Source organism: Atractosteus spatula, chromosome 1 (genome assembly GCF_055471065.1).
Source record: "Atractosteus spatula isolate fAtrSpa1 chromosome 1, fAtrSpa1.hap1, whole genome shotgun sequence".
Taxonomy (NCBI): domain Eukaryota; kingdom Metazoa; phylum Chordata; class Actinopteri; order Semionotiformes; family Lepisosteidae; genus Atractosteus; species Atractosteus spatula.
This window is the reverse complement of record NC_142706.1, coordinates 6,536,282-6,564,254: the sequence shown is the minus strand read 5'-3', so window position 1 is coordinate 6,564,254 and position 27,973 is coordinate 6,536,282. Positions and strand designations below refer to the sequence as shown.

The window sequence follows — 27,973 nt, the reverse complement described above, 5'->3', positions numbered from 1 at the left end:
GTGATTTTCATTTTATACAGTTTTCATCATATTTGTGTCCAAAAATAGGTGTGTTTCCATAACATTCAGTGGCACTGTCCAAAATAATAATAATTGCCCTTTCACAAATGATGTATTAAGCCCCAAGATTTCCTCCCTGCAATTTTTCACCACAAAGATCTAGAACCCTTGAAATGTGAGCTTCCCTCTTCCTGAATCTCTGAAATGTGGTCTGATGTTCATGGAAAGCAGATGGAGATTAAAGATTACTTTATTAGAGGTTCTTGGTCAGATTGCCTAAAAAGGAAGGTGTATTATCTCTTGAGATGAATAACGTTGGTATGACTAAGAACATGAATAATGACAGGTTAGGCTGTGGTCTGTGGTCTCAAGAGGGGCACTTCTGCAATATGCATTCAAAATATACACCAGATAACTAACTCAATGGAGTATGCAAGCTTCTGCAAAGATATTACTACCGTAAATACCATGTTTTTCCTTATTATTTGTTTGTTTCTACTGTAGCTACTTAGTATTGAGACAGAATTATTAGAAAGTAGATGAAGCGACGTTTTATTTTTAAACTAATATATAAATAATATTCTCATTTTCTATTTTTTATGTCTTTTTTTCTCTTTAACCTGAAAAAAAACATGACATTGATAAAAAATAAACGTGGACAAAAGACAGTTGAAATAATTTAAAAATAAGACAAAAATCTTCTCAAATTTTTTTTTTCAGATCATATCAAACAAAATTTAGCCCTCTGATTACGTATAGGGATATAAAAAATATGACTACATCTCAGTAAATACAGTTGCTCTTTCCTTGGGTGTTGTATAGTGGTGAGCATAGCTGCCTTCCCAGCAGTTGACCCGGGCTCGATTCCCGGCCAACGCATCGCACAGACTTTTAACGGCCAGCAGCCATACTGTATCACCCTGCAACTCACAACTGGCAACCCACTGATGCTAAGCAGGTGTGAGCCTGGTCAGTACCTGCATGGGAGACCTCCTGGGAAAAACTAAGGTTGCTGCTGGAAGAGATGTTAGTGGGGCCAGCAGGGGACGCTCACCCTGCGGTCCATGTGGGTCCTAATGCCCCAGTATAGTGACGGGGACACTATACTGTAAACAGGCGCCGTCTTTCAGATGAGACGTAAAACTGAGGTCCTGACTCTCTGTGGATTAAAAATCCCAGGGTGTTTCTTGAAAAGAGTAAGGGTGTAACCCTGGTGTCCTGGCTAAGTTTCCCATTGGCCCTTACCAATCATGGCCTCCTAATAATCCCCATCTATGAATTGGCTTCATTACTCTGCTTCATTGCAGAGTTATTGGTTTCTCCTCCCCACTGATTGCTGATGTGTGGTGAGCGATCAGGTGCACTATGGCCGCCACCACGTCATCCACGTGGATGCTGCATATTGGTGGAGGGGAGTCCCCATTACCTGTAAAACGCTTTGAGTGGAGTGTCCAGAAAAGCGCTATATAAGTGTAAGCAATTATTATTTCCTAAAATGAAATTGTGGGTTCAGGTTCTCCTGACTTAGTGATCTTACCAATATGGTAGCCACTCAGTGACACTGCTGTGGTTTTGAGAAACAGACAGATAAAAAAAACAGAAAATGGATAAAAAGGTTAACATAGAGTTTAGAGCAAACAAATTACTTTAATATAATAACACTGCCAAATTTGCTATATTGTTATCAGGTAAAGCTATCCATCCATCCATCTATTTTCTAACTGCTCTGTCCAATTCAGGATTGCGGAGGAATGGGAGCCTTTCTCACCTAGCAATGAGTGTTAGGCAGGCTACATCCTGGGTGGGATGCCTGTCCATCACAGGGCACACACAGACACGCACACACCAGGGGCAATTTTCCCCAAAGCCAATTAACCTTCCAGTTCTGGGCATCTCTGGACTGTGGGAGGAAACCCATGTGAACAAGGGGGGGGCATATACAAACTCCCCATAGATAGCACCCCACGTGCGGAACTGAACTCGGGGGGCGCCAGCACCTCAAGGCTGCAATGCCACTGTTCCACTGCGCCACCCCCAGGGAAACCTGCTGAGGTTATGTTTGAATGTATTTACTTTTTTCACTGCTGCGTAACCCTAAACCCAACCTAAAACTACCTCCACTATCATTTACCCGAGAGCAAAATCCTTGATGCACTAGGCCCGACTTCGAAATGAGTTGCAGACCCCCTACTGAGACCCTGTTTTTATTCTCCCACCATTGTCTTCCTGGAACTGAAACATCGTTCCAACTGGCTGTAACACTGACTCTCATCACTCTATTGCTTAGATACCTTTAAAAAGGGTATTTCTGGTGGCTTTCTCATCTGACCAGGGGTTTTCAGGCTTATCTGTTATATGAGCATCCCAGACATAGTTCTTTACATTGATGCAATTGATGAGAAGATTTGATGTGGAACTGTTAAGAAACAATTGAGCTTACCTTCTAATTAAATCTGCCTGGTATCACAAAAACAATCACGTTGTTTCGTAGAGCTACTGTATCATTTGTTCTGTATGTGTTGATTGTCCTTAATCTTACTGTAGAGAGTATAAGTTGATTTTTGTTTTAATCCCTTTCTAAGATTTTAGATGGGTACATTTAGTTCATGGTCATCATGTTCTACATTATACACTCCTCTGAAGCCTTGGTAACCCAATTTTTTCACATCTCTCCTTCGCTCTGATCCACGCCTTGTTTTTCACACCCCTTCTGTCTTCAGACTTCTAATTAAAAGAGGAACGTTCATGCTAATACCCATTCAATCCAGGCTGTTGAAAAGTCTTTGCATCACCCCAGTGTCATTAACATATGATTGGCTTAATCAACATAATTGCTAGAACAGGCAGCAGTCTACAGTACGTTAATAAAGTTTCAATGGCTACTTGCAGCTAAGGTATTTAACTCTTACGTCTCTATTAGTACCCTTAGGAGCTTCTTCTTTATTTAAAGTAATATGTAGCTTATTTTTAAGTTTAAATTCAGAATTCACAAAGGTTTAGTAAGAGATATCACAAATTGTATAATACCTTAATTTTTTAACCTCTAAATAAGTACAGTACATGTGTTCCAGTTCGTAAAATAATTAAGCTTTCGGTAGGTTTAAATATCATATGGTCCACTTTCAGTCAATGAAATTCCACTAATGTTTTTATGATACCTGACAATATCCTTGTACATCTGATAGCAACAGTAGAATTAGCTATAATGATAAATTACTAGATATAAAAAGTAATTTATAAAAAATAATACATTTATGTAATCTTGAAATCAAAGGATGTACCAGTTGAAAAGACACATGAAACAGAAATTGTGATATTAACATATTTATTCATCAATCATTTTAAAATAGACTGACATCAAGCACAGAAACTATTAGTCTGTATGTTCAACATAAGAGCAGAATTTTATTTTTCTAATCTTAAAACAGTAGTAATTAGACATCTTAAGTAACATTTAAATTGCATGAATATTCTTTGTAGTATCATTTAATGCTGCAGTATCCTGGTGTGCCATCACGATGATTCATGCAGTACCTGCAGAGGCTGGAAACATTAAACACATAAACATTCACTAACAAACGAGCAGTAAGATTTGGCCTTAAAAAACAATCACCTGTAGATCTACTTCATGTACTGTAAATACTGTACTTGACTTTGGTGTCTGTGGTTTTGGGACTTAATGATTAATGGGATTAATGAATCCCAATAATACCATCAATTTTACTTAAGGAAAGATACAGGATGAAATTAAACAATTTAACAATTTGCTGTGCTACTTGATTAAGCTACTAAGAATGTGTTTTGACCAATGAAATACAGCAGTGCTTATCTGAACAACTATGATGACACACATAATTATCTGTTTTTATGTAAATAAGATTTAGAAGACTGTAGCAGAGTTAAGAGGGTTGTTTGCAAAGCAAAAAAATGTCTAAAAACATACCTGCGTTTCTGCAGCTGACTGTCCTGCATCGGCCTTTTCATCAATAGAGCGCTGGAAAGAACAAAATATTGCTTTACTGTACATCTTGATTACCTTTTTGTGAAATTTTCAAAGAGTTGGATGTTGGCCATGAATTGCCTTTTTCTCAATATTTAAAGAGATCAGATAAGGCATTTTTGTAAGCAGGATAAAAATACATGAAAATGTAATTAAATCTAATATATTGAGCAATTTCCTTTACCCTTTGCTTGTGATACGTATTGTATATAAAACTCAGTAAGGTATATTCATACCTGGGCTCGTTGCAAACCTCCAGCTGCTTGCTGCTGTGGAACATTCCCAGCAGGGACTGGTCCTCCCTGATGAACATTGCAAGTAGGATATTATTGAAATGTCTGTGACATCCAGTTTTTTGGTTTGAAAATACTACACTTGTGTGGTATAGCAGTCCTGTTTTCCTCCTGAAATCCGGCTAGTTGGCACTAGAGTGCACAGAAGGACCAAAAGTCGTGCCCGACTTTCAGTACTTTGACAGCTGCGTGCGAATGCTACAGTAACGAGATTATCGGCAGCTGCGCGTCCGGATAGAGGCTGCTATAAAAGATGCTCACGCAGTCACTTCAGTGTTTGCTATGGATCCTCAACAGTTAGCCCCGGAGACAGGATTAATTCTCCTTTTCCAACGGAAAAGCTTTTGTCGTTTCCCTTATGCAGTAAAATACAGCCCCTTTACATTGTAGAAGACATATCTGAACACAAGATGAAAGAAGATGCCTGACTCGGTTTTCTATCTCTTATCGGAGGTGTTGATAGAAGACAGTAAAAGGTGCAGCTCTGTCTTCTTACCTGTTACGATTATTACTTGCTTCATACATACTTTATATACTTATCTTAAAATTTGGGTATCGGCAACTGCGTTTCTCATTTTATACTTGTCTCTTACACACCCCAAAAAACAATAACCCAATTGATTTAACCTTTACCACTCCCAAAGCAACATAAGAGGGCCAAGAATCTGGAATGTTTTTGTGATTCTACCAAAAATCTGCTCTGAAGTTACAGTAGTTTTGTTTGGATGAGTAACAACACTCTTGACATCACTGTCTGCTGAAAGGCCTCTGGCAGGTCACAGGGGTTATGGCAAGCTTCATGCACAGACCTGTGAGTGTTAAGCTAGTTGGAGAATCTCAGCCTGCTAATGACTTAGCTCAGACTCCCAGGTGGAGATGTCTGGACTACAGGACTCAAGCTGTGCTCCAATCATGCTCCTCTACTTCTAAAGATATGCTACAGCCCTCGAATTAAGCATTTTACCTGTATAACAAAAAATAATTATTTTAGTTTGTATTTATTAATACACATTATTTATTTCATTGTAATAGGGATAATACATTTGTATATGTTACATACAGTTCATATACTGTATGTGCACTTCTATAAAACAGTTGCAATAGTTAATGTAATAATAGTAAGGATCTACACTGTAGGTTTGTTTATTGACTCATAAGACATCAGACTAGTTTCTCTTCAAACCAAATCAGCATAGCAACTGCACTATGACTTTCAGAGCAAGTTCTTCACTCCCAGAAAGCATGACAATACCGTATTACCATTTCACAGTTACTGTAAATAACATACAAAGTTTGCTTCATTGTTTTATAAGTGTCACCCATATTTTTGGTGTCATTAAAAAGGAAATGACATGCTGTGATCTGTTTTGCAAAGCACTTCATACTGTACAGTACATCACGGACATTGTGATTTAAAGCAGAGAAGAGCTATCGGACCTGTGTATTCCTGATAGTACTTGAATTATAGCCCCTTTCTCTCCGTGATAATTTCTTCAGTTTTATTGGTTCCTGAACACTTCTGTGAATCCCGAGCTATCTCAGCTAACACAACCGTTGGGGTGAAGCTTTTATAATGTATTAAACACTGGAGTCACCATACCATGATTGGCTGTTGCAGAGGGTTCATTCCATTCTGGGCTGTTTGAGGAAGTGCAACATAGTACATCAGGCCCTTTCAAGGGAACAAAAAATGGGATGCTGTGTGAAAGCTTGCATCGTTCCTCTAAGATCATTTTCATTACAAATTTGAAAATGTGAATGGATATAAAAACACAAAATATTATTAAAAGTATAAGGAGTCACTATTTGCACAGTTCCTTCCTCAACACATTTGCTGGGATGGCAAGTGAAAGAACCTTAATGCAAACCTTAATTTATTTTTTTTTAAACAAAATAAACATATATATTCCACAATACATCAAACTTACAATGAGTACACACTCTAACATACAGTAATGCAGAAGCGCTACTGGGTAATAAAGTGTTCTTGAAAAGGTGATTGTCTTTATTCAATCCGTTTACTGTGCAAGTGGTTGCTGGGGCTGGATTTGCACAAATGAAGAGTCCCTCCAAGCCCTGCCACCTGGTATTGTCCCTGTCCTGGCTCTGAAACTGCGGTTCTTTATCACATCATAGTACGAATTAAAATATATTGTATTTAAGTTTAACTTAATAACACATCCCGAGACTCCAGTTCCGTAGGCCTTACCCCATTGGGAGGTGGAGGTAGCTGTCCCTGAATCTGAGGAATGCCAGGCTGCATTGCCAGACCAGGGGAGAAGGGCAGGCCAAACTGAGTCACAGGGAGTCCTGGTTGTTGCATCAAAAATGATGGAACACCAGGAACCACCTAGATAAGAAACGTACATTAGAAAATCATCTGTACACCTGTACAGCCTCCTGTCGTTCCCTAAAACGTATCGATAGAGTGGATATCTTACGAAGAACGCCCTTCACGTTTGTGGTGGGTATTAACAGCACACAGTTGCCATGGCTTCAAGGAATGGATATTAACTAGCTTTTGCACTTTATAAGGCTGAGGCATCAGAACCATCTGAACAGACTTCTATTACTGTCTATTCTGTATGGAAAGTCAATGTTAGTAGCCACCAACAACTGTTCTGCACTTATTAAGTCACACTGCTGTGACATATCTAAATTTCAACAGTGAAACAGACGTACTGTATATATGTATTTTAAAAGGAACACCTTTCTGCTTTTTAGTGTGTTAGATGGATTTCTCTCTTTTTTTACATGCTGAAGAAGAACATTTGTGTGAAACATCCCAAAATATCTTTTCACCTCATTTATACCTTGAGTAATCTGAATTTTTTTTTTCTTCAGGTTTTTATTTGTACACTGCAATAAACCTACTCTAAAAACCTACTCCTGTTTGAATATCTGATTGTCATCAGAATATGTATCATCGCATAATAGCATTAATTAAAATATATTGATTTAGGTATAACTTAATCACCACCCAGGAGACATAAAGTCACAGTTAGCAAAATGCTTACCTGAGCAATCTGTGGTTGTAGAGTTAATCCACCACCATTCAGTAAAGCTGGAGTCAGACCATTTACAACCAGCCCTGGATTAAGTCCATTTACCAGCCCTCCATTAAGGCCAACAAGCAGTCTCACCTTTTTATACAAAAAAGATCATTAGCACCCCATTTCAAATCCTCCCTTTTTTAAAGTAAATATCCAGTTAGAACAATGCTTTTAATAAATGTTAATTAACACGGAAAAAAAACAAATGGTTACACAGTTGTGATTATTAGGAAATGTCTGTCTGTCAAGTGACTTGATATTCCCTGCCATGACAAATCATGGAAGAAAAAAACTTATATTGGAAAAGCTAGTACAGTATGTCAAGAAAAAACACCCTTACCTTTGAGTCAGTTCCAACCTGCATGATGAAAAGGATAGACTTGTAATTAGCTTGAAACAGAAGAGGGACAAGACAATGTAGGGTAACACAAAAAGACTATCAAATATTTTTTCTGTAAGTAAGAGATTTTACTGAAATAACATACTCACAGGAAAGATGGCTAAGAAGCAGAGGATTACTGAAAACAGTACAAGCTTCATTCTTTCAGCCTGAGTCCTGGTTGAGAAAGAAAAAAATATTGCAGTTAAATAGCATGTTAATCTGTCTGTTTATACTGTTTTCCCAAAATGTTAAGGTTTAATCTCAAATTTTGTTACTTTGCTTAAGTTAATCAATAAAGACTAAAAGCCTGAAAGTTTGCAATATTTATGCATTTTAAAGTATTATATAGATCAGAGCAAACATTATGATAATATAATGTACAGTATATTTGTTTATAAATTGTACATTAAACCTTAAACCTTAAGAAATTATTAAAAAAGAACTACAAAAACAATATTTAACAAAACCTACCTTTTTGTGTGGATGTGTTTCTTGATACAGTCAGGAATGCTGACAGGTTTCTGTCCTGTAAATTTGTTGTAAACCTCACCTTTTTAAAGAATTGTCATTAGCTTTCTATTGATTTTTACCCAATCAGAGTTAAGGATTCTAACATGATTCATAAGATTTGTCACATCATAATTATCACAACCACATCCTTTTAAAAATTTGAGAAAATATTGAAAATATCATTACAGAAATGTGTAATAGTGATTAAGGATTATAAAAATTGACGTTTCGTGTGACATCAGTCCTTGCTTTAAGTCCATTTTAAGCCTTGGTAATGCTATTTTTCAAGTTCATATATCTGTGTTTAGCAGTTTTGGAAGGATGCAAGTTGGATACTCACATTTCCCATTGTCATATGTTGGTAAATACTTCAGTACATAGTCTTAAGCATATAATTATAATGTTACCGTGTATTGTACTCTGGGTGTCATGATGGCCCTGCAGTTAGCATTGACTCACAGCTCTTGAGGACCGAGTTAAATACGTGATTTAAATATCTATCTATCTACCTGGCATCTCTGAATAACTCCCTGCGTGCATGTGCCTGGTGATGAACCAGTGTTTCCTTCCGTGGCACACTGTACACTGCCTTGCAAGCTGATGCAATAAGGCTATATAGGAAGAAAGCAACCGGAATGTCCTCAAGGAGCCATTTGTCCCTTTTGGACAGTGCTTGTTTTTTTCTTTCAGAAGGATAATGAACTGAAAGGCTTCAGGTTCAGCCTGGATTGTCTGAAATACAATCAAGTGGACAGGGAGGAGACGTTTGAGGAGAGAATGAAATAGGCCAGAACAATCCATTAATTTATCTGCGCTGAGTGTGGATGATATTGTTCTTGCCTCGGAGCTCCAGAGACTTGATTCCAGTTTCAGGCATCTGTGTCTGGACTTTGGTCCTCTCTGTGCTCATATGGGTTTTCTTCTAGTGCGCCGATTTCCCTCTATCTCCCAAAGCAGACACCCTGCCTAAACATCTATTTTCACCCTCTTCTGAACTGCCCCTTTTACTCATGTAACCGGGCTTTCCGATAATGGAGGATAGCTGTGGACGAATATGTGTGACATCAAATGGATGCAGCAATGCTTGTCATGTAATAAATCACGGAGTCCATCTTGTCCATCTACAAGATGGACAGAAAGAAAAATATTTACCCAAGATGGTACCTAAAGTACTAAAAATCTGTAAGCCTGCAGTAAATTTGAAAGTACAATAGGGAACAGGTAATAGGTTTATTCCATGCTTAAAAGAGAAGAAAGAAAACATAACGTTTCGACTGTGGAGCCTTCTTCGTGTGTAAGCACCCACCTGAAGAAGGCTTCACAGTTGAAACGTTGTGTTTTCTTTCTTCTCTTTTCAGCATGGAATAAAACTTTACTTGTTTGAACTACTACAATAGGTAATATTGGTTAATCTAAAAACTAAATACAAAGTTACAAAATTAGACAAATATGATTTTCTGCATTTACTATTGGAAGTTTTTGAAGAAGTGAATTGTGGCCTGTGATTTTCATTTTATACAGTTTTCATCATATCTGTGTCCAATAATAGGTGTGTTTCCATAACATTCAGTGGCACTGTCCAAAATAATAATAATTGCCCGTTCACAAATGATGTATTAAACCCCAAGATTTCCTCCCTGCACTTTTTCACCACAAAGATCTAGAACCCTTGAAATGTGAGCTTCCCTCTTCCTGAATCTCTGAAATGTGGTCTGATGTTCATGGAAAGCAGATGGAGATTAAAGATTACTTTATTAGAGGTTCTTGGTCAGATTGCCTGTGAGGGAAGCTGTATTATCTCTTGAGATGAATAACGTTGGTATGACTAAGAACATGAATAATGACAGGTTAGGCTGTGGTCTGTGGTCTCAAGAGGGGCACTTCTGCAATATGCATTCAAAATATACACCAGATAACTACTGTAGCTCAATGGAGGATGTAAGTTTCTGCAAAGTTAAGATACCGTAAAAATACCATGTTTTTCTTTATTATTTTTTTGTTTCTACTGTAGCTACTTAGTATTGAGACAGAATTATTAGAAAGTAGATGAAGCGACGTTTTATTTTTAAACTAATATATAAATATATATATAAATAATATTCTCATTTTCTATTTCCTATGTCTTTTTTTCTCTTTAACCTGAAAAAAACCACAACATTGATAAAAAATAAACGAGGACAAAATACAGTTGAAATAATTTAAAAATAAGACAAAAATCAAGTGAAAAATACTTCCCAAATCTTCTTTTTTTCAGATCATATCAAACAAAATTTAGCTCTCTGATTACTTGTAGGAATATACAAAATATGACTACATCTCAGTAAATACAGTTGCTCTTTCCTAAAATGAAATTGTGGATTTAGGTTCTCCTGACTTAGTGATCTTACCAATATGGCAGCCACTCAGTGACACTGTGGATTTGGGAAACAGTCAGATAAAAAAAACAGAAAATGGATAAAAAGGTTAACATAGAGTTTAGAGCAAACAAATTACTTTAATATAATAACACTGCCAAATTTGCTATATTGTTATCAGGTAAAGCTATCCATCCATCCATCTATTTTCTAACTGCTCTGTCCAATTCAGGATTGCGGAGGAATGGGAGCCTTCCTCACCTAGCAACGAGAGCAAGGCAGGCTACATCCTGGGTGGGATGCCTGTCCATCACAGGGCACACACAGACACACACACACCAGGGGCAATTTTCCCCAAAGCCAATTAACCTTCCAGTTCTGGGCATCTCTGGACTGTGGGAGGAAACCCATGTGAACAAGGGGGGGGGCATATACAAACTCCCCATAGATAGCACCCCACGTGCGGAACTGAACTCGGGGGGCGCCAGCACCTCAAGGCTGCAATGCCACTGTTCCACTGCGCCACCCCCAGGGAAACCTGCTGAGGTTATGTTTGAATGTATTTACTTTTTCACTGCTGCGTAACCCTAAACCCAACCTAAAACTACCTCCACTATCATTTACCCGAGAGCAAAATCCTTGATGCACTAGGCCCGACTTCGAAATGAGTTGCAGACCCCCTACTGAGACCCTGTTTTTATTCTCCCACCATTGTCTTCCTGGAACTGAAACATCGTTCCAACTGGCTGTAACACTGACTCTCATCACTCTATTGCTTAGATACCTTTAAAAAGGGTATTTCTGGTGGCTTTCTCATCTGACCAGGGATTTTCAGTCTTATCTGTTATATGAGCATCCCAGACATAGTTCTTTACATTGATGCAATTGATGAGAAGATTTGATGTGGAACTGTTGAGAAACAATTGAGCTTACCTTCTAATTAAATCTGCCTGGTATCACAAAAACAATCACGTTGTTTCGTAGAGCTACTGTATCATTTGTTCTGTATGTGTTGATTGTCCTTAATTTTACTGTAGAGAGTATAAGTTGATTTTTGTTTTATTCCCTTTCTAAGATTTTAGATGGGTACATTTAGTTCATGGTCATCATGTTCTACATTATACACTCCTCTGAAGCCTTGGTAACCCAATTTTTTCACATCTCTCCTTCGCTCTGATCCACGCCTTGTTTTTCACACCCCTTCTGTCTTCAGACTTCTAATTAAAAGAGGAACGTTCATGCTAATACCCATTCAATCCAGGCTGTTGAAAAGTCTTTGCATCACCCCAGTGTCATTAACATATGATTGGCTTAATCAACATAATTGCTAGAACAGGCAGCAGTCTACAGTACATTAATAAAGTTCTCAATGGCTACTTGCAGCTAAGGTATTTAACTCTTACGTCTCTATTAGTACCCTTAGGAGCTTCTTCTTTATTTAAAGTAATATGTAGCTCATTTTTAAGTTTAAATTCAGAATTCACAAAGGTTTAGTAAGAGATATCACAAATTGTATATTACCTTAATTTTTTAACCTCTAAATAAGTACAGTACATGTGTTCCAGTTCGTAAAATAATTAAGCTTTCGGTAGGTTTAAATATCATATGGTCCACTTTCAGTCAATGAAATTCCACTAATGTTTTTATGATACCTGACAATATCCTTGTACATCTGATAGCAACAGTAGAATTAGCTATAATGATAAATTACTAGATATAAAAAGTAATTTATAAAAAATAATACATTTATGTAATCTTGAAATCAAAGGAATGTACCAGTTGAAAAGACACATGAAACAGAAATTGTGATATTAACATATTTATTCATCAATCATTTTAAAATAGACGGACATCAAGCACAGAACTATTAGTCTGTATCTTCAACATGAGAACAGAATTTTATTTTTCTAATCTTAAAACAGTAGTAATTAGACATCTTAAGTAACATTTAAATTGCCATGAATATTCTTTGTAGTATCATTTAATGCTGCAGTATCCTGGTGTGCCATCACGATGATTCATGCAGTACCTGCAGAGGCTGGAAACATTAAACACATAAACATTCACTAGCAAACGAGCAGTAAGATTTGGCCTTAAAAAACAATTACCTGTAGATCTACTTCACGTACTGTAAATACTGTACTTGACTTTGTTGTCTGTGGTTTTGGGACTTATGGTTTTTAGTATCAGGAACCAATGACAGTGCTTTACTGCACTTGCAATTTCTAAGCTGTAAATTGATTCAATTTGAAATTACTGCCTCTAGTATTTAGGTGCTTATTCAGTATGATGATCCTACTTGATGCCACCTTGTTTGACATCAGTTCCTGAGGGATTGTAGTCAGTATTAACAGTTGGAACTCCACTTACTAAAATGCTTTGGTATTGCAAATTAAAAAGTTACGGTAGTAGTTAGTTTTGAGAAAATGAGTGCTTAATTTTTAAATGCAGGATTAACTAAGAGTACATTTTTACTGATAATTTTTGCGTAAAGAAATGACTTTAGCCCTTTGCATATCTGACCAGATATCATGTTTGGCCCCATTTGAATTCTACTTTGAAATATGCTTAGTCCTGTGTTAGATAAAACCCAGAAAGTGGATCAAAGAGTAATGTAAGTCTTGGATTGTACTGTACGTGAAGATTGTAAGACATATCTCTTTAACTATACTTACAAGGTTGGTATTGATGTGTTCCAGGTATTTACTTGGATGGATTTATTTTGGATTGAAATGAAGGAAGCTGGAATGTATAAAACAAAACAATCACAAAAAATGATGGTGATATGCAAATACTGGCAGTCAAAATTATGAGAAAGTTTACTGAAATCTTGCATACACAGAAAATGATCAATTATCCATTGACTCATTCAAAAGTTTTAAATTTATTTGAACTAAAAATAAAACAGTCAACACCTTTTACTGACATTTTATCACATTACTTCCATATGTCATCAACCAGTGAAAGAATGCACATTTTCCTTTATGTTAGAGGGTTTAAGACCATTCATGAAAACACATGAGATTGGAAAATATGTGAGCACCTGAAAGATTGGTTCTTCATTTTAACATCAACTGTTAAGATGATTTCAGAATTTCTGTTAAGTCAAGTGCCCTCTGAACAGAATCTGGAGTAGGAATATTAAATATTGTGCATGCTCTATACCACTCAAATGTGGATATGTGGGGATAGTGCAGTGTCAAAATTATGGTGTCCTAGAATTTCTTTAGTAGACACTTCTGAAAACAACAAGGTCTATAAGGTACAGTAGATGCAGTGCTGAACTCTGTGTGGAAGAGTTTAGTCTTGCTGTAAGCGAGCTTCAAAACAGACAAATCTTGAGAAGTTGAAGAATGCATTTTACTGCCACTGAAGTAAAACTACAGGTGCAATCTCCGTTGTCTGAATATTGTTTCTTAAAGACTGTCTGCAAGATGCTGTAAGTGTGACAAAGACAACATCGACAGTAGCTTGCAGAAAGGAAGAGAATGGACAGAATGGAAATGAGAAGTGTGTAAAATGTGATTTACGAGCCTCTAAAGAAAGGAAAAACATGATTTTGTAACCTTTATTACCTTTCGCAATGGAAGGTGACTTAAAGAAAACATTCACAATACGAAAAATATTTTATTTTAGTTTTCAAAATATCAGTCTGGAAATTCAACTTTAAAAGTTAATCTCAAATAGAGCTGTTTCCGACCTACAGTAAGGGCAAAAGTGTCAAAGACTGTGATAGAAATATAAATGATCAATACACTTTTAAAGACGTACCTTTAGAGCTTCAGCAAGAGACATTGCTGGCCGAGCACTGGAAAGTGATGCAGCCTGAATGGAAGAAAATACGTATTTGAAGAACATTAAGGGCATGGAAATAACTAATTCAACATTTCAAAGGGTCAACACGAGGGCCTGATTGAAAATTGTTCAATTTTAGAAATCATTGTTATCGTCGGTATCTCAACAAAGCTGACCAATAATTATTGGCATCACTGTAAGCTCACTCTCTGATTATTTTAACCTTTTGAGCCATTTGTACATTAGGTACAAATAATAAACAATAGCAGGTAGTATAGATATGACCTGTATTAAATGTGTTTTTCCATATTATCATATGCAACAGCTTTCATCAACTGCAGTGTGCATACTGTATCAGCGTATAAGCTATCAAAACATCAACATACTGTATGTAGGCTGAACATTTGCAAGGGTTACCTCTCGTACCTCTGAGCCTGGCACTGCTGGATTTGGGTTTGCAGGTGCTGAATGCTAGAAGCAAAGAGAAATTAAGAGAATAAGCAATAAGTATATAACACTATACTGTATGTCATAGTAAGTACAGTACATGTGGCATTTATATTTGTTTTAACAAAGCTGATAAATCTACAGATATCTTACTGTACTGAATATACAGTTAATTACAATTGCTTCCTGCAGCACTAAAGTGGCTACAATATCTGTTTTGCTTGTGTTGCTAATCGTGTCAATGAAATAATGAATAAAGTATTGTAGTTCAACCATAAGTATTTTCTTAGCATAGTCTACAACATTCTTTCTTTAATTCTATGTTATTGGACTCTGGGTGAGAGCACTGTACTGTATTTGACAGTCCAATTGGCACAGTGTAAAGAGCTGGAAGACACCCTTCGTACCTTGACTCGCTTTGCTCCATTGCCAGCCGCCTGTCCACCAGCTGCTTGGAGTGCCGGTAGCTGCAGGTTGCCATTTGCTCCGGCAACTGGAAGAATCTAAGCAGCCAAAAAGTATAAAATCCACGAAACCTTACTCCTGTTTCTGAAAATATATGCAACACTATTCCTGGAAGCAGACCTGGAAGCTTTTCACAAGTTACAAATGATTTTTTTTGTAGCTGAAACAAGCTGCATGTTGGAGACAACTCACAGATAATTTGCAATACAAAAAAAAAAGGACTGGAAAATGCAAACTGTGTTTCAGTAGTTTGGTCAAATTACAACTTAACTTGCCTGGCTGAATCACTGGCCAAAGATCAGCGTTGCCACACCTCCCCTTGCTTAAAAGGAATGAACTAGTAAGCCAGCGAAGACAGTGAAGTTGAAGGAGGCAGGATTATCCAGAAAAGAGTTGGGGGTAGCCATAGAAGATTACCTCCTCTCAAACTTATGTTAAATAACACCATTGCTTAGCAGCTTTCACAGTAATAGTATACCTTTTCTCCTATTAAGTTTCATGGATAAGCTCAGGATGGCACTGGCTCTTACCAGGAAAAAGCGAGTGATCAGGGACGGATATTTCAAACAGGTTTTTAGACTCACTGTTCTGAGAGAAAATACATAATCATCTTACCTTTATGAGTTGTAGTTGGTTTGGTGCCGGTACCTGCAGCCCTGCTACTACATTTGCTTGTGGTAGCACTGCTAATAAAGGCGCCCCCTGCCATGAGTATAAAACAGGACGAAACGTTAGAAAAGAAGAGACGGGGAGCTTTCACAACGTGTACTATGTGTAAACCAGAAGAATAATGTCTATGAACGCAAATATATAGAAGGAATGTTACCCCATTGGGCAGTTGCAGCAGTTGGCCCTGGGGGATGCCAAGCTGCTGTTGTTGTAGAGGAAGCACGAGGCTCTGCTGTAGTGCAAGATCAGGAATGATAGGCAGTCCGGCCTGAGCCAGACCAATGCCAGGCTGCAGGACAACAATAGGTGAAACACCTGGGATGACCTGCAAAGTGGAATTTAGCAGGTCAATGAGAGCGTGTTAAATTGAAGGCTTAACACAGTATTCTAGATGCAAAACTTTGGAAATCTCAAAACTCAACCTTATTCTGCCTATATGACATAGGGTTATCTTAATTTTCCTGCTTTCTTGAAAGATATTCACTTTCAAGAACAAGATATTGTTTTAGTATGCAGCTGGCTTGAAACATGCATGCAGAAAACAATTCCAAAGCCACTAACACTATATTTAGCTTGATAGATTATGAATGATATATAGTAAGGTGCACCTACCTGTGCTATCTGAGGCTGCCCACCCAGTAAAGCTCCATTAACAATACCTGGGTTAGCTGCATTGGCAATCAAGGCTCCATTAAGAAGGCCTCCATTTATGCCCACAATCTGGAAGAATGAAAGAAAGTGTTCATCATCATCACAAACAGGTCTTAAGGTTAAATACAGTACTTTGGATAACAGGTATTATTAGTTTGGACAGATTGTTAAGACACACTGGGTACTGTTAACAGTTCATTTCATTGTACATATTATCATAATGTGATGTAAAATTAAAACCAGTGATTAAAAAAGTTAATTGAGTTAATTGATTAAAAAAGTTCTAATATATTTCTGTTAGGATTCTTATGTAAATTATTTGAATACACTGTATTCTCTCTATAGCTGTAAATATTGCACTTTCACAGTTATTCTAAATACAATATATTGTCTTCCACCTGTTGCTCAGAAACACCCAGCAGCAGAGAATATATAAACAAGTAACACAACAAAGTACACAAGTGCTCTGAGAAAAATACAGGATGCAGATACTTGAGTGAAAGGAAAAGAGAGTAAGAGGACTCAGATACCTCTGCACTTGCAGACAATGCTCCTGCATCCACCTAAAAATAAGAACAATTATTGTTTTAAAAATATAGACTGCATGAAAACAGATATATCATCAACCTTTTTCCTGCCATTAATTTTACATACTTACCAGATGCATGAAGCTTTGGAAGAAGAAACAAATGAAATAAAGTGTCTTCATTTCTGAGCAAATCCTGCAGAAATAAGGGAGAGAGAATGGAATGTTTTGGGAAATACACAGGTTCTTGGCTGTAGCGAAAGTTAGCAGGTGAATGATTCAGACATTATTTTAGCTTAAACAAATGTCTGTGGAGATTTCATGACATGTGCTAGTTCTTAATATTCAATTTACAGTTGAGATTAAATCCTTTAAAAGATTGTTTTTCTACCCTTGGATGCAACAGCAGGTTAATGTGCAAATGATGTGTCAAAAAGGAGAAGATTTCCCTGCCATTGCAGTGTAAAACTCTGCTTTTTAAAGCATTTTTTCCCATATCCACAAGCATCCAGCCAATCAGTGCTGAACACTGGAAAGTGATTCAGCAAATTTATGTCACTAACCACCAGCAGTATCTGGGGTTCTAAACAACAAAGTTCTCAGCCCATTATAGTAATCTTTTAATGAACACCAGCAAATGAAGATTACTAATTAAAAATAAATCTTATTCATCATGACATTTCAAAATATCCAGAATCACATTTTATGGTGTATATCATAGACTTTAGACAAAAAAGCACAATTGATATATAAAATTAAAAGAAAAGACTACTGCTCGGAAGTAAAGAATTATTATAGGTATTTATTTTAGATTGAACAAACAATGCAAATCAAAACAATATGTTAAAATGGAAAGAGAGCAGAAAACATTAATAATTGCTCATTCAACTGTCTCTTGTGCTGTTAATACAGAGAAAGGACTGAGCTGAGTGTGAAAGCCTCAGCTGTCCAATCATCAGAGGTAACCCCACTGAGCTTGTGTGAAATTTTCTTGATTCATCCCAACCAAAGCAGCTCAGTAATCTCACCTATAAAACTCCCTTAAAGAACCCCATCATTTAAAAGTAAATGTGCATTGCTCTGAGATTCCAAATTACTTTAGTTCCTGGAAGTTTTGGCAAAATGTATACCAGGTAAAGAATATTTTCTCTTTATTAATGTGCTATGAGTCAAGAATTATACACAGCACTTTCAATTCCAGGTTACCTGTGTTTTACATTGCCAAGCGTGGATATCTGGAAGGGTACTAATCAGTCTCAAGTCACCAAACAGCACAACCAAGCACTGTATCTCCAGCATATCCACAGACTTGACGCCACACTACTGAGCTCAATCTTTCCACCCAGGGGTGTTGGACACAAGATGCATGAGGTGGGCAACACACAGACGGTGGTGGTGTGGATGTTCACTTATCAAAGGACACATAAACAACAACATGAACCATATTTCAGTAATATATTTCAATATTAACACAAAACATTCATCAATATTAATACATAATTCCTTAATTTCTCTCTTATTTTGCTAGAATATCCAAAATGAACAGATCCCTTTTCCAAACTTTGGCATTTATTAATCAAGTCTGGGATATCTTTGTACTGTAGCTCTTTTACAGAAAACGGATGTTGTTACTGTACATCAAGCACTTCATCTTGTTTGATTAAACAAGTATATTGTTTGCTATTGCTGCCATGTGTTGGTACAGTACATCTTGAACACTTTTAACTGGGCTGAAACTTGCAGACAGCTGATGTCATACTGGGTGTTGTGGTAGCGGACTCCACCTTGCAACTCTTTGCTCACCATGAACTCATTTCTGTTTGGTTTTCTAAAGGTTGTTTAAGGGCACTTATAAAGGTAAAACTGTTTTTGTGTTTGGTGTGATTTTCGAAAAAACAAAAAGGTATTTGATTTTTTTTTGTTTCTTGTTGAGAGGAAGTTATCAGTTGCATGTATGCTTTACTGTGGAAATTAAAAAAACTGCTTGAAATTAAAGCTTAAATACACAAGTCAGACTTATTGTGTGAACACATACAGTAAGCTACTAACTGTGGTTTCTTTTTGACACACTTTAATAAAGTACTTGAATAGCACAATATTAAGAGGAGTCTTGCACTCATCTCTTCGATGACAGAAAAACAACAATTTTAATCCAGTGGGATTTATTAATGAAAGTGTGTACATTTCAATGGTGGTCCCATTCCTTTGTCAGCTATTCAGAGCTGAGTAGAAGTAATTAAAAAAAATAATTAAAATCTAACACCACCTATGCTTTAATATAAATCTTCTCATTAAAGCAGAGTTACAATTAATTAAGTATTCAATTTTCAAGGATTTTGTAACATTTCAAGCCAATATTGAATTAAATATTAAAATATATATATATAAAATTAAATACAAAATTAATTAATTCATTAAATTCTCAGTAGACAGTTTTAAAAACTATACTTTTCTGAATTTTGGTGGAAAAAAATGGAAAACAATGAAAGTAATCAGAAAGACATCAGAAAACCTTAACCATATAACAAGTGTATCTATTATTGGAATCGGGTATTAAAGCAATTTTAGTTTAAGGGATAGGTGTTTTAAAGTGCCTAGGCAAATTTTATCGACACCTTTCAATTAACACCCGATTAAGACCTGGAAAACGTCTTACTGGATTAATTGGTTCCCCAAAGTAATTAAATTGCGGTGAAGTATGATGAAAGTCAGAGATCTTTCAACTGTTTTAACACTGAAACTCTTGGACCTGTACCACAGCGCCATCTACTGCCCGTGGCTCTTATTGACATCATATTATTTTCAGTAACAAAAGTATTCTGTTAAGTAAAACATCTCATTTATTAGATTCGTATACGTTCAGGTTTATATGCATTTTCACCCTTTATAATTTTAATTCATTAGCTTTTAGTCATGGATCTCCTCCTAAAAAATAACAACTTTTTAAAAGCTGTCTGCTTGTATTATACTCCAAAGCTACCAGATTGAAACTGATATCCAACTATCCCGTGAAACAGAAGTCCGACAAATGTCAATACATATCTTAAAACTTTGAATGATATTAATGAACACCCAAAAATACAAATGCGAAATATATTTAATTATATATTTTTACATTATCTGAAAAGTTTCATACATATTATAATGTATTTACCGTTGTCAGTCAGAAACAGGAAAAAAATAATTGTTTCTATCATTTCTCAGATTGAATTTTCTCCATTTCTTAAACCATGTTAAGTAAACCATTCAACTCAATACCTGTAAAACCTTTTCAATTATTAATTTTTGTTGAATCACAAAGGCAATTTGTAACATTTTCCATTGTTGTTTATTAATACAAACATATGTATTTTCATTGTGTGTTAATTTCTAAATCATATTATAAAACACTTAAGGTATTATATGTATATATTAAAAGATGTATTGGAACAAAACATTTCCTGCTGATGTGATTCTTGAAGATCTGTAAAATACAACACAAAATTAAATCGTCATAAGCATAACCCACTATAGCTATGAATCCCATAATTAAATTAAAGTACCTAAGTTTTTGTGAAGCAATGAGAGGCATAAATATACATTTGATTAAAGGGATTGTTAGAAATTTAACACTTACAGAATTCTGGATCAGTGATTCAGCTTTTAACCGTGAAAAGAGATCTGTAATAAAAACCACAATGCAAAGCCTCTAAAACTCTTTATTTGACAAGTCATACAGTAAAATAAGCTCTGTGCTAGAAGGGTTGCAATTCTTAACAAGCCTTTTTTAAAATTTGCTTTGACTAATTAAATAAATTTCATATAAGTTAAGTTGTGGCTATAGAAAATGAATTAGTGTGTAGCCAAAGTAACACTTTCACAAAGTATGTGAAACTGCAGTATGTATTAAAGTTAGTGTCAGAGCTGGAGTTCAGGTTAGCTTTAGAGCTGAAAAATTGATTATCATGGATACTTTTGTGTTTTACTGTATATGTTTCTTCATTTAAAAAAATGCATTTAATGGATATATTATAATTATATATTGTAGAATATTATAATACATTATAATAGCATGTTTATGTATGTGAAGGTGTTACAGTATATTTGCTACGCAATGATAAAATAGATAAAAAAATTCAACTTTGCAATAAAATAATAATATTAGTAACTAATAGATACTGTATGCTTGCTTGTGTCTGTATTATTGTATGATAATTTGGTCTGTGTGTTTTCAACTGCAAGATCCGTTTTTTGTCAGTAGACCAGATATTCAGAATGGGTATTTGTTGGGGAGCATCAGCTACTGCTTCCACAAGTTATCCCTCTATTTGTCCTTTTTGTCTCCACAGTCAGAGAAACTGAAAACTGAGCTTTAATTAATACAGTGAAATGTCCCAGCATCACTAGGGTTCTTTGAGACAGGGCAAGAGTTAAATGATGCATCTAAACTACAGAAAACCAGATGTGACATATTCTTTTTATTACTGTGAAATATATATTGTATCTTAACTGTTTTCTGTTCTCACCCCCAGTGTGCAGCACACAGCAGCAGTTTTCAGAATAAATTGTTCAGTTTAGCAAAGGTGTTAAGTTTTAATTTCACCTTCATTTTAGGGCAGCTTTACAATCCTGCCTTGTTTCAAAACTTTGATCATTATTGTGCTAGAAGGTCATCACACTCTTCATTACTTTGAAGTAACACTCATTCTAATCAGTATAACATAAATAAGACAGAAATCCAAATTCCTGCTTACTTGCTTCGGTGCTGTTTTCGAATTAGGTTTAAGGCCCTAGAGGGAGAGAAATCAGCCTCAAATTAACATTCAAAAGTCACAGTACATGCTGTTTCTAACTTCATTAAATATTCTACAGTTCTTATCACTTTAATTGAGATATACAGTTACTGTGGGCTGTTTTCAACTATGCCCGATGTATATTTTGCATTGACCTCCTTGGTTGTCCTATAATCCAGGATAAGCAATGCAAATAATATCCATTATATATTTTGTTAATACTAGGAACAAAATATTCACTAATATAAATATATATATATAAATATAACAATGTATTTACCGCTCCATTAAAATCATCAAAACCAGTAACTGGAAAGATCTGGAGAATAGAAAGACAAGACAAAGAAAACATGGAAAAATATGGTAAATTTGTTCTCTGTCTGGAGCTTGTAGTGATCATCAGCATCATCTGGATCTAGAACAGCTTCTGAAATTGGTTGTGGGTTATTATTCAGGTATTATTACTGTGTTCTTCAGTGTTAATTCTATATCTTCATTATCATTTTTCCATTGCTCTACCGGGTAAGTTGAATGAGACTAAATTCTCATTTACAGCGACAACCAGGAGAAACATCTACAGTACCTGTACATAGCAGAGCATTGACTGGAGCGATCTGAGTTAAGCACCTTCATCGAGAGCTCAACTGCTGTGTCGCTCCTGGAATCTGAAACCACATCTTCCTGGTTCACAGCCCTAATCACTCCTGCACATAGTAATTTATTTACTCTAATAGCTTAAATCAAATAAATGCATTTATTCATTCTGAGAGTTTACCCTGTGAGTCTTGTAACATCAAACTTCATTTCAAAATGGGGAATCAGGCTGTATGAGCATTTTGAATCAGGAAAGGTAATAGCATTGTGAAATGCACCTTTTGTTTTTATGAATGTTCTTTTAGCCTAGCAATTTCCAGAAGGCAGCAATGCATGATATATTGAAGAATTGGGTATGTTGCCAGCATCCTGACAAATCCCTTTCCTACAGGTGCTCTACAAGCTAAAGCCCCCAAAATAAAACTAATCCCATTTTAACAGGCAGCAGTGTTTATGCATAATGTGGAAGTCTGCAAGCAGCTGCTTAATTATGTTTTTGAAGCTTCTTTCAGGGAAAGAAACTGCAGGATGAGATCCTTGGATCAATTAAATTCAAAATGAGTTGGGTGGGCTGAATTACTTTCCTTGTTTATAATGTTTCTTCTGTCCTCATGATTATAAACTCTTTGTCTGTGTACAGTGTAAGGTGTGTAAGACGTATGCTAGGTAGTTTTAACGCTCACTGAGAAAAATGGTCCACAAGTTGTTCTTTTTACTCACCTCTCCTCCAAGTCCCGAAAAACCATCAAATCCATTAAATGGAAGACCCTGAAAATACATTTTAAAATAATGTGACTAAATAATGCTCGATTTATTTGAACTTATTATGAAAAAGAAAACTGGTTAACTGGTCTGTTACAATCTTGGCTTTGTGCATCTGCTTTAAAGAGTAGCTTTCTAATTATACATAAACTGTATTTCATTTGTATATATTATTCATCCTTTTTCTAAGGGCTTCATCCATACACGGTAGAAGGTTGTGGGGCCTCACCAGGAAAACTAGTATGCAATATATCCGTTTTGGTCAATTCTAAAATAAAAATTCCAGGCAAAGGTTTTCAATGTTGACCTAAAATTGCTCAATATTTTTTGGATTAACTTACTCCTCCTATGAATCCTGAAAAACCATCGAATCCATTAACTGGCAGACCCTGCAAAAACACATTAAAACAAACACAATGAGCTCAAAGAAACTTTTTTAAAAATTCTTCAATTGTCTACAGTATGTTTACACATTAATGTCATCGTCTGTACAATATGAAGGAGTGATAAGACAGGTAGACAGAATGTATGGATATAAAGATAAAAGTGCAGAATTAAAATCAAGGGAGGATCTGTTTAAATTGTACAGTGAGCTAACAAGACCACATTTAGAATATTTTTTTACAATTGTGGATTGTGGTCACCATGTTAAAAAGTATGTAACTATATATAGCTATGCTGGATTTATTCAAGACAAAAGCAACCAGATACATTTGTGGGATAAAGGGGATTTAGCCTCTGATTACTAGGATACAGAAGTATTCCTAATCTGAGAAAACAAAATCAATCCTTGGACGTCAGAATGGAAACAACAAGGAAGTGCATTAAAAACCGAGAACTAAAGACACTTCCTTCAACAATGGGTTTGAAGGAATATGGAACAAGCTACACAGCCACTTTGTCTTAGCCGATACAGATATGTTCTAAGAAATGAATGAATAAGATCCTGTTATAACATACAAAAACTATAGTATTAGCAACCAAACAAGCTTGATGGCCCCAATGGTCTGCTCTAATTTGGTAGCTTTTTATATGTTCATATGGTTTTAACCTTTCTGTGCACTTCAAGCAGCTATCGTTATAAAAGGCAATATAATATTACAAAATTGTCGATGCAGCTTACTAAGTGCAAAGTGTGTGCGCCTGTGTTTATTTGACATATACAGTACTTATTGTTCCTCAAAAACGTAACTTCAAGACAAAAGAAAATAAAAAAAACATACCCCTCCATTTCCTTCGAAAATGATAATAGGTAAATTCTGGGGGCAAAGAACAGGACATTTGTGAATATTTTATTATATTGAATGGTATTATTGTGAAGGACCATCTTCTTTTCTGAACAAATGCAATGTGTACGAGAGCTCCAGCACATTGCCCTTAAATAGTAAGAAATAGAAACTACAGCATTATTCTTCCTTACACATTGCTAGAGCTGTTTAAGCAACATGTCTATAATATATAGTTTTCTTCAGACATCTTCCCCTATACATTGCTGTTGGTATGGAGGGCAGAAACAAATCTCACAGTGTTAGGCTGTGATAATGAAGCCACACCTCAGGACTCCCCATGGTGTCCAGGTCTCTCTTGGTGAGATATCATCCTTTCTGGGGTAGCTATCTTGTCTCATGTTTGTGTGGGCAGGGAGGATGCTGAGAGAAGGCAGCTTAGATCCCAGGAAGTAAATAAGCTTGGTATGTCCCAAGCTTTGGCTTTTTGGATTCCTATGCTACTGCAAGTGCAAGTGTTCATATATTTTAATAATTGCTCTGGAGGCCTTTAAAGGACACTGTGTTGTAGGGTCATGTCATGCCTCTCATAGGCACCAATGTATTGTAGTAAAGATCATCAGTAGCAAATGCAGATGGAATTAAATGCAGTGTAGTTGCTGTTTGAACAGATATGTAAATAATGGTGTTTTTCCACAATATGTAGCTGCAGAAAAATAGCATAAGAAGTGTTCAAAGGAGGAAATACATAATACGTTCTCCATTTCATTGTGATCTCCATTGTGATCACAATGAAACTAGAGTATTTTCTAATAAAATTGCTATTCAATATCTATTAATTCAATTCAAATGCCAAAGGAGAACAAAAAGAAGAAAAAAATACATTTTTCGCTTGGAACAACAAAGCCACAGAAATGATACTTATATTTTTTTCCAGCTGAAAGCAGATTAACTTAGAATTAAGAATTAGAATTTTAAAACTTACGCCTCCTCCATCAGGTGGTACCGGGGCAGGCTTAAAAGAAACAGAAGACATGATGTGAATCACTGTCTAAGACATTTCTGTTCAGCTCACAGTGTTAATGTCAGCCCAGATGCTATGTATCCTAGTAACTTTGAACATATTTAATATCATTTAACGAATATATTTAAGTTATTTACTTAATCAATTACTGTATATCAATTTAAGAACTAATACTGATATCCATAATTTTTTGTATATTGTATATTATACTGATATATTCATAATTTATCTCAACTGTTGTTAGAAATTAGAAAGAAAGATATCCCTTCTAATATACAGTAGCTATCTATCCAGATAGGTATATGTATTTTTCACTCTTTATAATACTGCATGAAAACTTAAAAATAAATTTAACAGAAAATATTTTTGATTTTAAAAAATTACCTCTGGCACAACCTGTGGAATGTATTGAGGTATAACTTGCGGGACAACCTGTGGGACATACTGTGGGACGACTTGTGGGACGTACTGTGGGACGACTTGTGGGACATACTGTGGAATGACCTGAGGGACGTACTGAGGAATGACCTGAGGGATGTATTGAGGAATGACCTGAGGAACCACCTGAGGGACGTACTGAGGGATTTTCTGCGTTGTCTCAGTTTGCTGAAGGGAAGGAAATTAATTGATTAAAAACAGGATACTGTATTACGATATACTTGTAGACTTGTGTGCAGTCAATATCAATGCTTTTTTCATTTATTTGCCCAATTGACATAAGAAGTTGTCATTTCAGATGTTGATTTTTGCAAAGATCCAAGAGTGCAACTAATTTTTATGTGTCTGTGGAGATATAAAATGAATGGTTTCACTGCTGAGAGACAGTGATTTCTTAATAGCACTACTCCTCCGGAAAGAAGTATGTTTTTTTTGGTGAAAGTGAAAAAGTATTTTAGAAAAATTTTTAGAAAAAAAATTATCAGCATTTTCTGAAGAAAGATAGCTCTTGAGATTTACTTTTGAAGATTTGATTCATCGTACGAAATTGTTTTTTAATCAACGAAGATAAAATAGAAGAAAATAAAAAGGGACATTTTTTAAAACTGTGAAAGTAAAGGTGTTCAGTGGAGTTTAATATCTTGCTGTCGGGCAGCCATGAAGCATTATAGGAGAAGCTTACATTACCTCTACCTCAGCACTTTCACTTTCTCCATCTTCCTCCTCTCCATTCTGCTCAAGCTAAAAAAAAAAAACCTAATCTCTTAATGCTGCCTCACAGAGGTTAAGCCAACAGCACTTGTGTGAAAATCAAAATAAAAGAAACTAAAATAAAACTTACTGGGACTGGACTTGCGAATGCCGCACCAAAGAAATACAGCAATAATATTGCAGATTTCATTTCTTGTCAATCAAACTTGAAAAACATGAAAAACAATTAAATAAGTGTTTGCAAAACAGTTTTTTTCTCATCAGTCCTTTAAATAGTCCAGCTTCATTAATCTCTGGATGATTATTTTCTACCTAGTAGTACCTAGTAGTAAGCCTAAATACAGTGCAATTATTATTATGGTAAATGTATGAAAATAATAACAATAATAATAATAGTGGTGTTGTCTATTATAGCTGCAGAATTAAAATTGCTTTAATCAAGTACCACTAAAATAATACATCTGCTGAAGATAGGAAAATATACACATCACCTTTATAATTTAATAAAAAAGAAACAACTTAGTTACTACCGATGTTTAACAGGGAGGACACAACAGGATATAGAAGGTGATACCCAAATGAATAAAATAAAAGGTCCCTTCACGTCTTCGGATTTATATATTAAAGATATAATGCAAAATTAAAAGCTTTTTTCAACCTTTTACCCTTTAGTCCAGAATACTTCATCAGGTAACATTTTTATTCATACTTTTAACATTTAAATTATTAAAAAATAATACTTGCTAACAACAGATCTGGTTAAGGTTAAATTAAAAAGATAGTTAAGTTAGAAACAGAGTAAATTAAATCTTGAATTATTACCTTTGTAGGGGAGCTACGGCAAATTCCCTTTAGAAAACAGTGATGTTGTAGAGTGTTAAAATATCACTGAAAAGTTAGCTCCAAGTGGGATTTAAACACTATGCATGTTAAGTGTTTGTCCAATCAGGAGATGTGATGTATTGAAAACATGTACAGTAGTTTAAAAAAAAAAACCTGTTGCTTGACAACAAAGAACCCCCAAATTTCTCTGAAAAAACAATGAGTGACTTAACACAGGCCACAACATATGATGCACAAACGTCTCAGTTGCCTTCCAGGGCATGAAAGCCTGTCATAACAGACACCGCAGTCGCATTATGATGCAAAAATTTCAATAACAATAAAACGCAAAGCTCTGTAATTAGATATTCATTCAACACATGATCTTCTCATTTGTTCCAAAGCATGACAAAGGTGTGGGGCTTGAGTGGTAAACGGCATCAGTGAGCTCAGCGCGAAGGAGAGTTGACAGTAATTCC

General features: G+C 35.7%; 3 protein-coding genes across 3 annotated transcripts; all 3 read right to left on the bottom strand.

Annotated features, from left to right (window-relative positions):
* Positions 1 to 3,464: 3,464 nt before the first annotated feature.
* Positions 3,465 to 8,266, bottom strand: LOC148840518 (uncharacterized). The gene is made up of 9 exons (XM_088924876.1): positions 8,200 to 8,266; positions 7,836 to 7,902; positions 7,687 to 7,704; positions 7,311 to 7,436; positions 6,503 to 6,643; positions 5,894 to 5,965; positions 4,237 to 4,302; positions 3,944 to 3,994; positions 3,465 to 3,543 (listed from the first exon to the last, which is right to left on the bottom strand). Exons 2-9 carry the CDS (start codon positions 7,884 to 7,886, stop codon positions 3,514 to 3,516), a joined length of 555 nt encoding a protein of 184 aa, XP_088781002.1. The 5' UTR covers positions 7,887 to 7,902; positions 8,200 to 8,266; the 3' UTR covers positions 3,465 to 3,513.
* A 4,312-nt stretch (positions 8,267 to 12,578) lies between these two features.
* Positions 12,579 to 17,584, bottom strand: LOC148840517 (uncharacterized). Its single transcript, XM_088924110.1, has 11 exons — positions 17,537 to 17,584; positions 17,278 to 17,341; positions 17,150 to 17,182; positions 16,581 to 16,688; positions 16,126 to 16,293; positions 15,915 to 16,001; positions 15,242 to 15,337; positions 14,814 to 14,858; positions 14,364 to 14,417; positions 13,268 to 13,334; positions 12,579 to 12,630 (listed from the first exon to the last, which is right to left on the bottom strand). The coding sequence occupies exons 2-10, from the start codon at positions 17,326 to 17,328 to the stop codon at positions 13,296 to 13,298; spliced, it is 681 nt and encodes a 226-aa protein (XP_088780236.1). The 5' UTR covers positions 17,329 to 17,341; positions 17,537 to 17,584; the 3' UTR covers positions 12,579 to 12,630; positions 13,268 to 13,295.
* A 6,021-nt stretch (positions 17,585 to 23,605) lies between these two features.
* Positions 23,606 to 26,877, bottom strand: LOC148840516 (uncharacterized). Its single transcript, XM_088927170.1, has 6 exons — positions 26,803 to 26,877; positions 26,649 to 26,702; positions 25,908 to 26,129; positions 25,485 to 25,514; positions 24,497 to 24,532; positions 23,606 to 23,662 (listed from the first exon to the last, which is right to left on the bottom strand). The coding sequence occupies exons 1-6, from the start codon at positions 26,860 to 26,862 to the stop codon at positions 23,606 to 23,608; spliced, it is 459 nt and encodes a 152-aa protein (XP_088783296.1). The 5' UTR covers positions 26,863 to 26,877.
* Positions 26,878 to 27,973: the final 1,096 nt, after the last annotated feature.

Bases quoted from the DNA above. Each gene is read 5' to 3' on its own strand.
- LOC148840518 (XM_088924876.1), bottom strand. From the start codon at position 7,886: ATGAAGCTTGTACTGTTTTCAGTAATCCTCTGCTTCTTAGCCATCTTT. The intron at 4,303-5,893 runs GTATGGTGACTC...AATGTTCATCAG, and splicing joins CTCTGCAACAGCCAATCATG to GGAGGACCAGTCCCTGCTGG. The intron at 3,544-3,943 runs GTATGTTTTTAG...TAATGTTTCCAG, and splicing joins AGTCAGCTGCAGAAACGCAG to CCTCTGCAGGTACTGCATGA.
- LOC148840517 (XM_088924110.1), bottom strand. From the start codon at position 17,328: ATGAAGACACTTTATTTCATTTGTTTCTTCTTCCAAAGCTTCATGCAT. The intron at 16,689-17,149 runs GTATCTGAGTCC...TCATTCTTCCAG, and splicing joins CATTGTCTGCAAGTGCAGAG to ATTGTGGGCATAAATGGAGG. The intron at 16,294-16,580 runs GTAGGTGCACCT...TCCACTTTGCAG, and splicing joins GGCAGCCTCAGATAGCACAG to GTCATCCCAGGTGTTTCACC.
- LOC148840516 (XM_088927170.1), bottom strand. From the start codon at position 26,862: ATGAAATCTGCAATATTATTGCTGTATTTCTTTGGTGCGGCATTCGCA. The intron at 25,515-25,907 runs GTAATTTTTTAA...GTTTCTTTTAAG, and splicing joins TTCCACAGGTTGTGCCAGAG to CCTGCCCCGGTACCACCTGA. The intron at 23,663-24,496 runs GTATGTTTTTTT...GTGTTTTTGCAG, and splicing joins TTTTCGAAGGAAATGGAGGG to GGTCTGCCAGTTAATGGATT.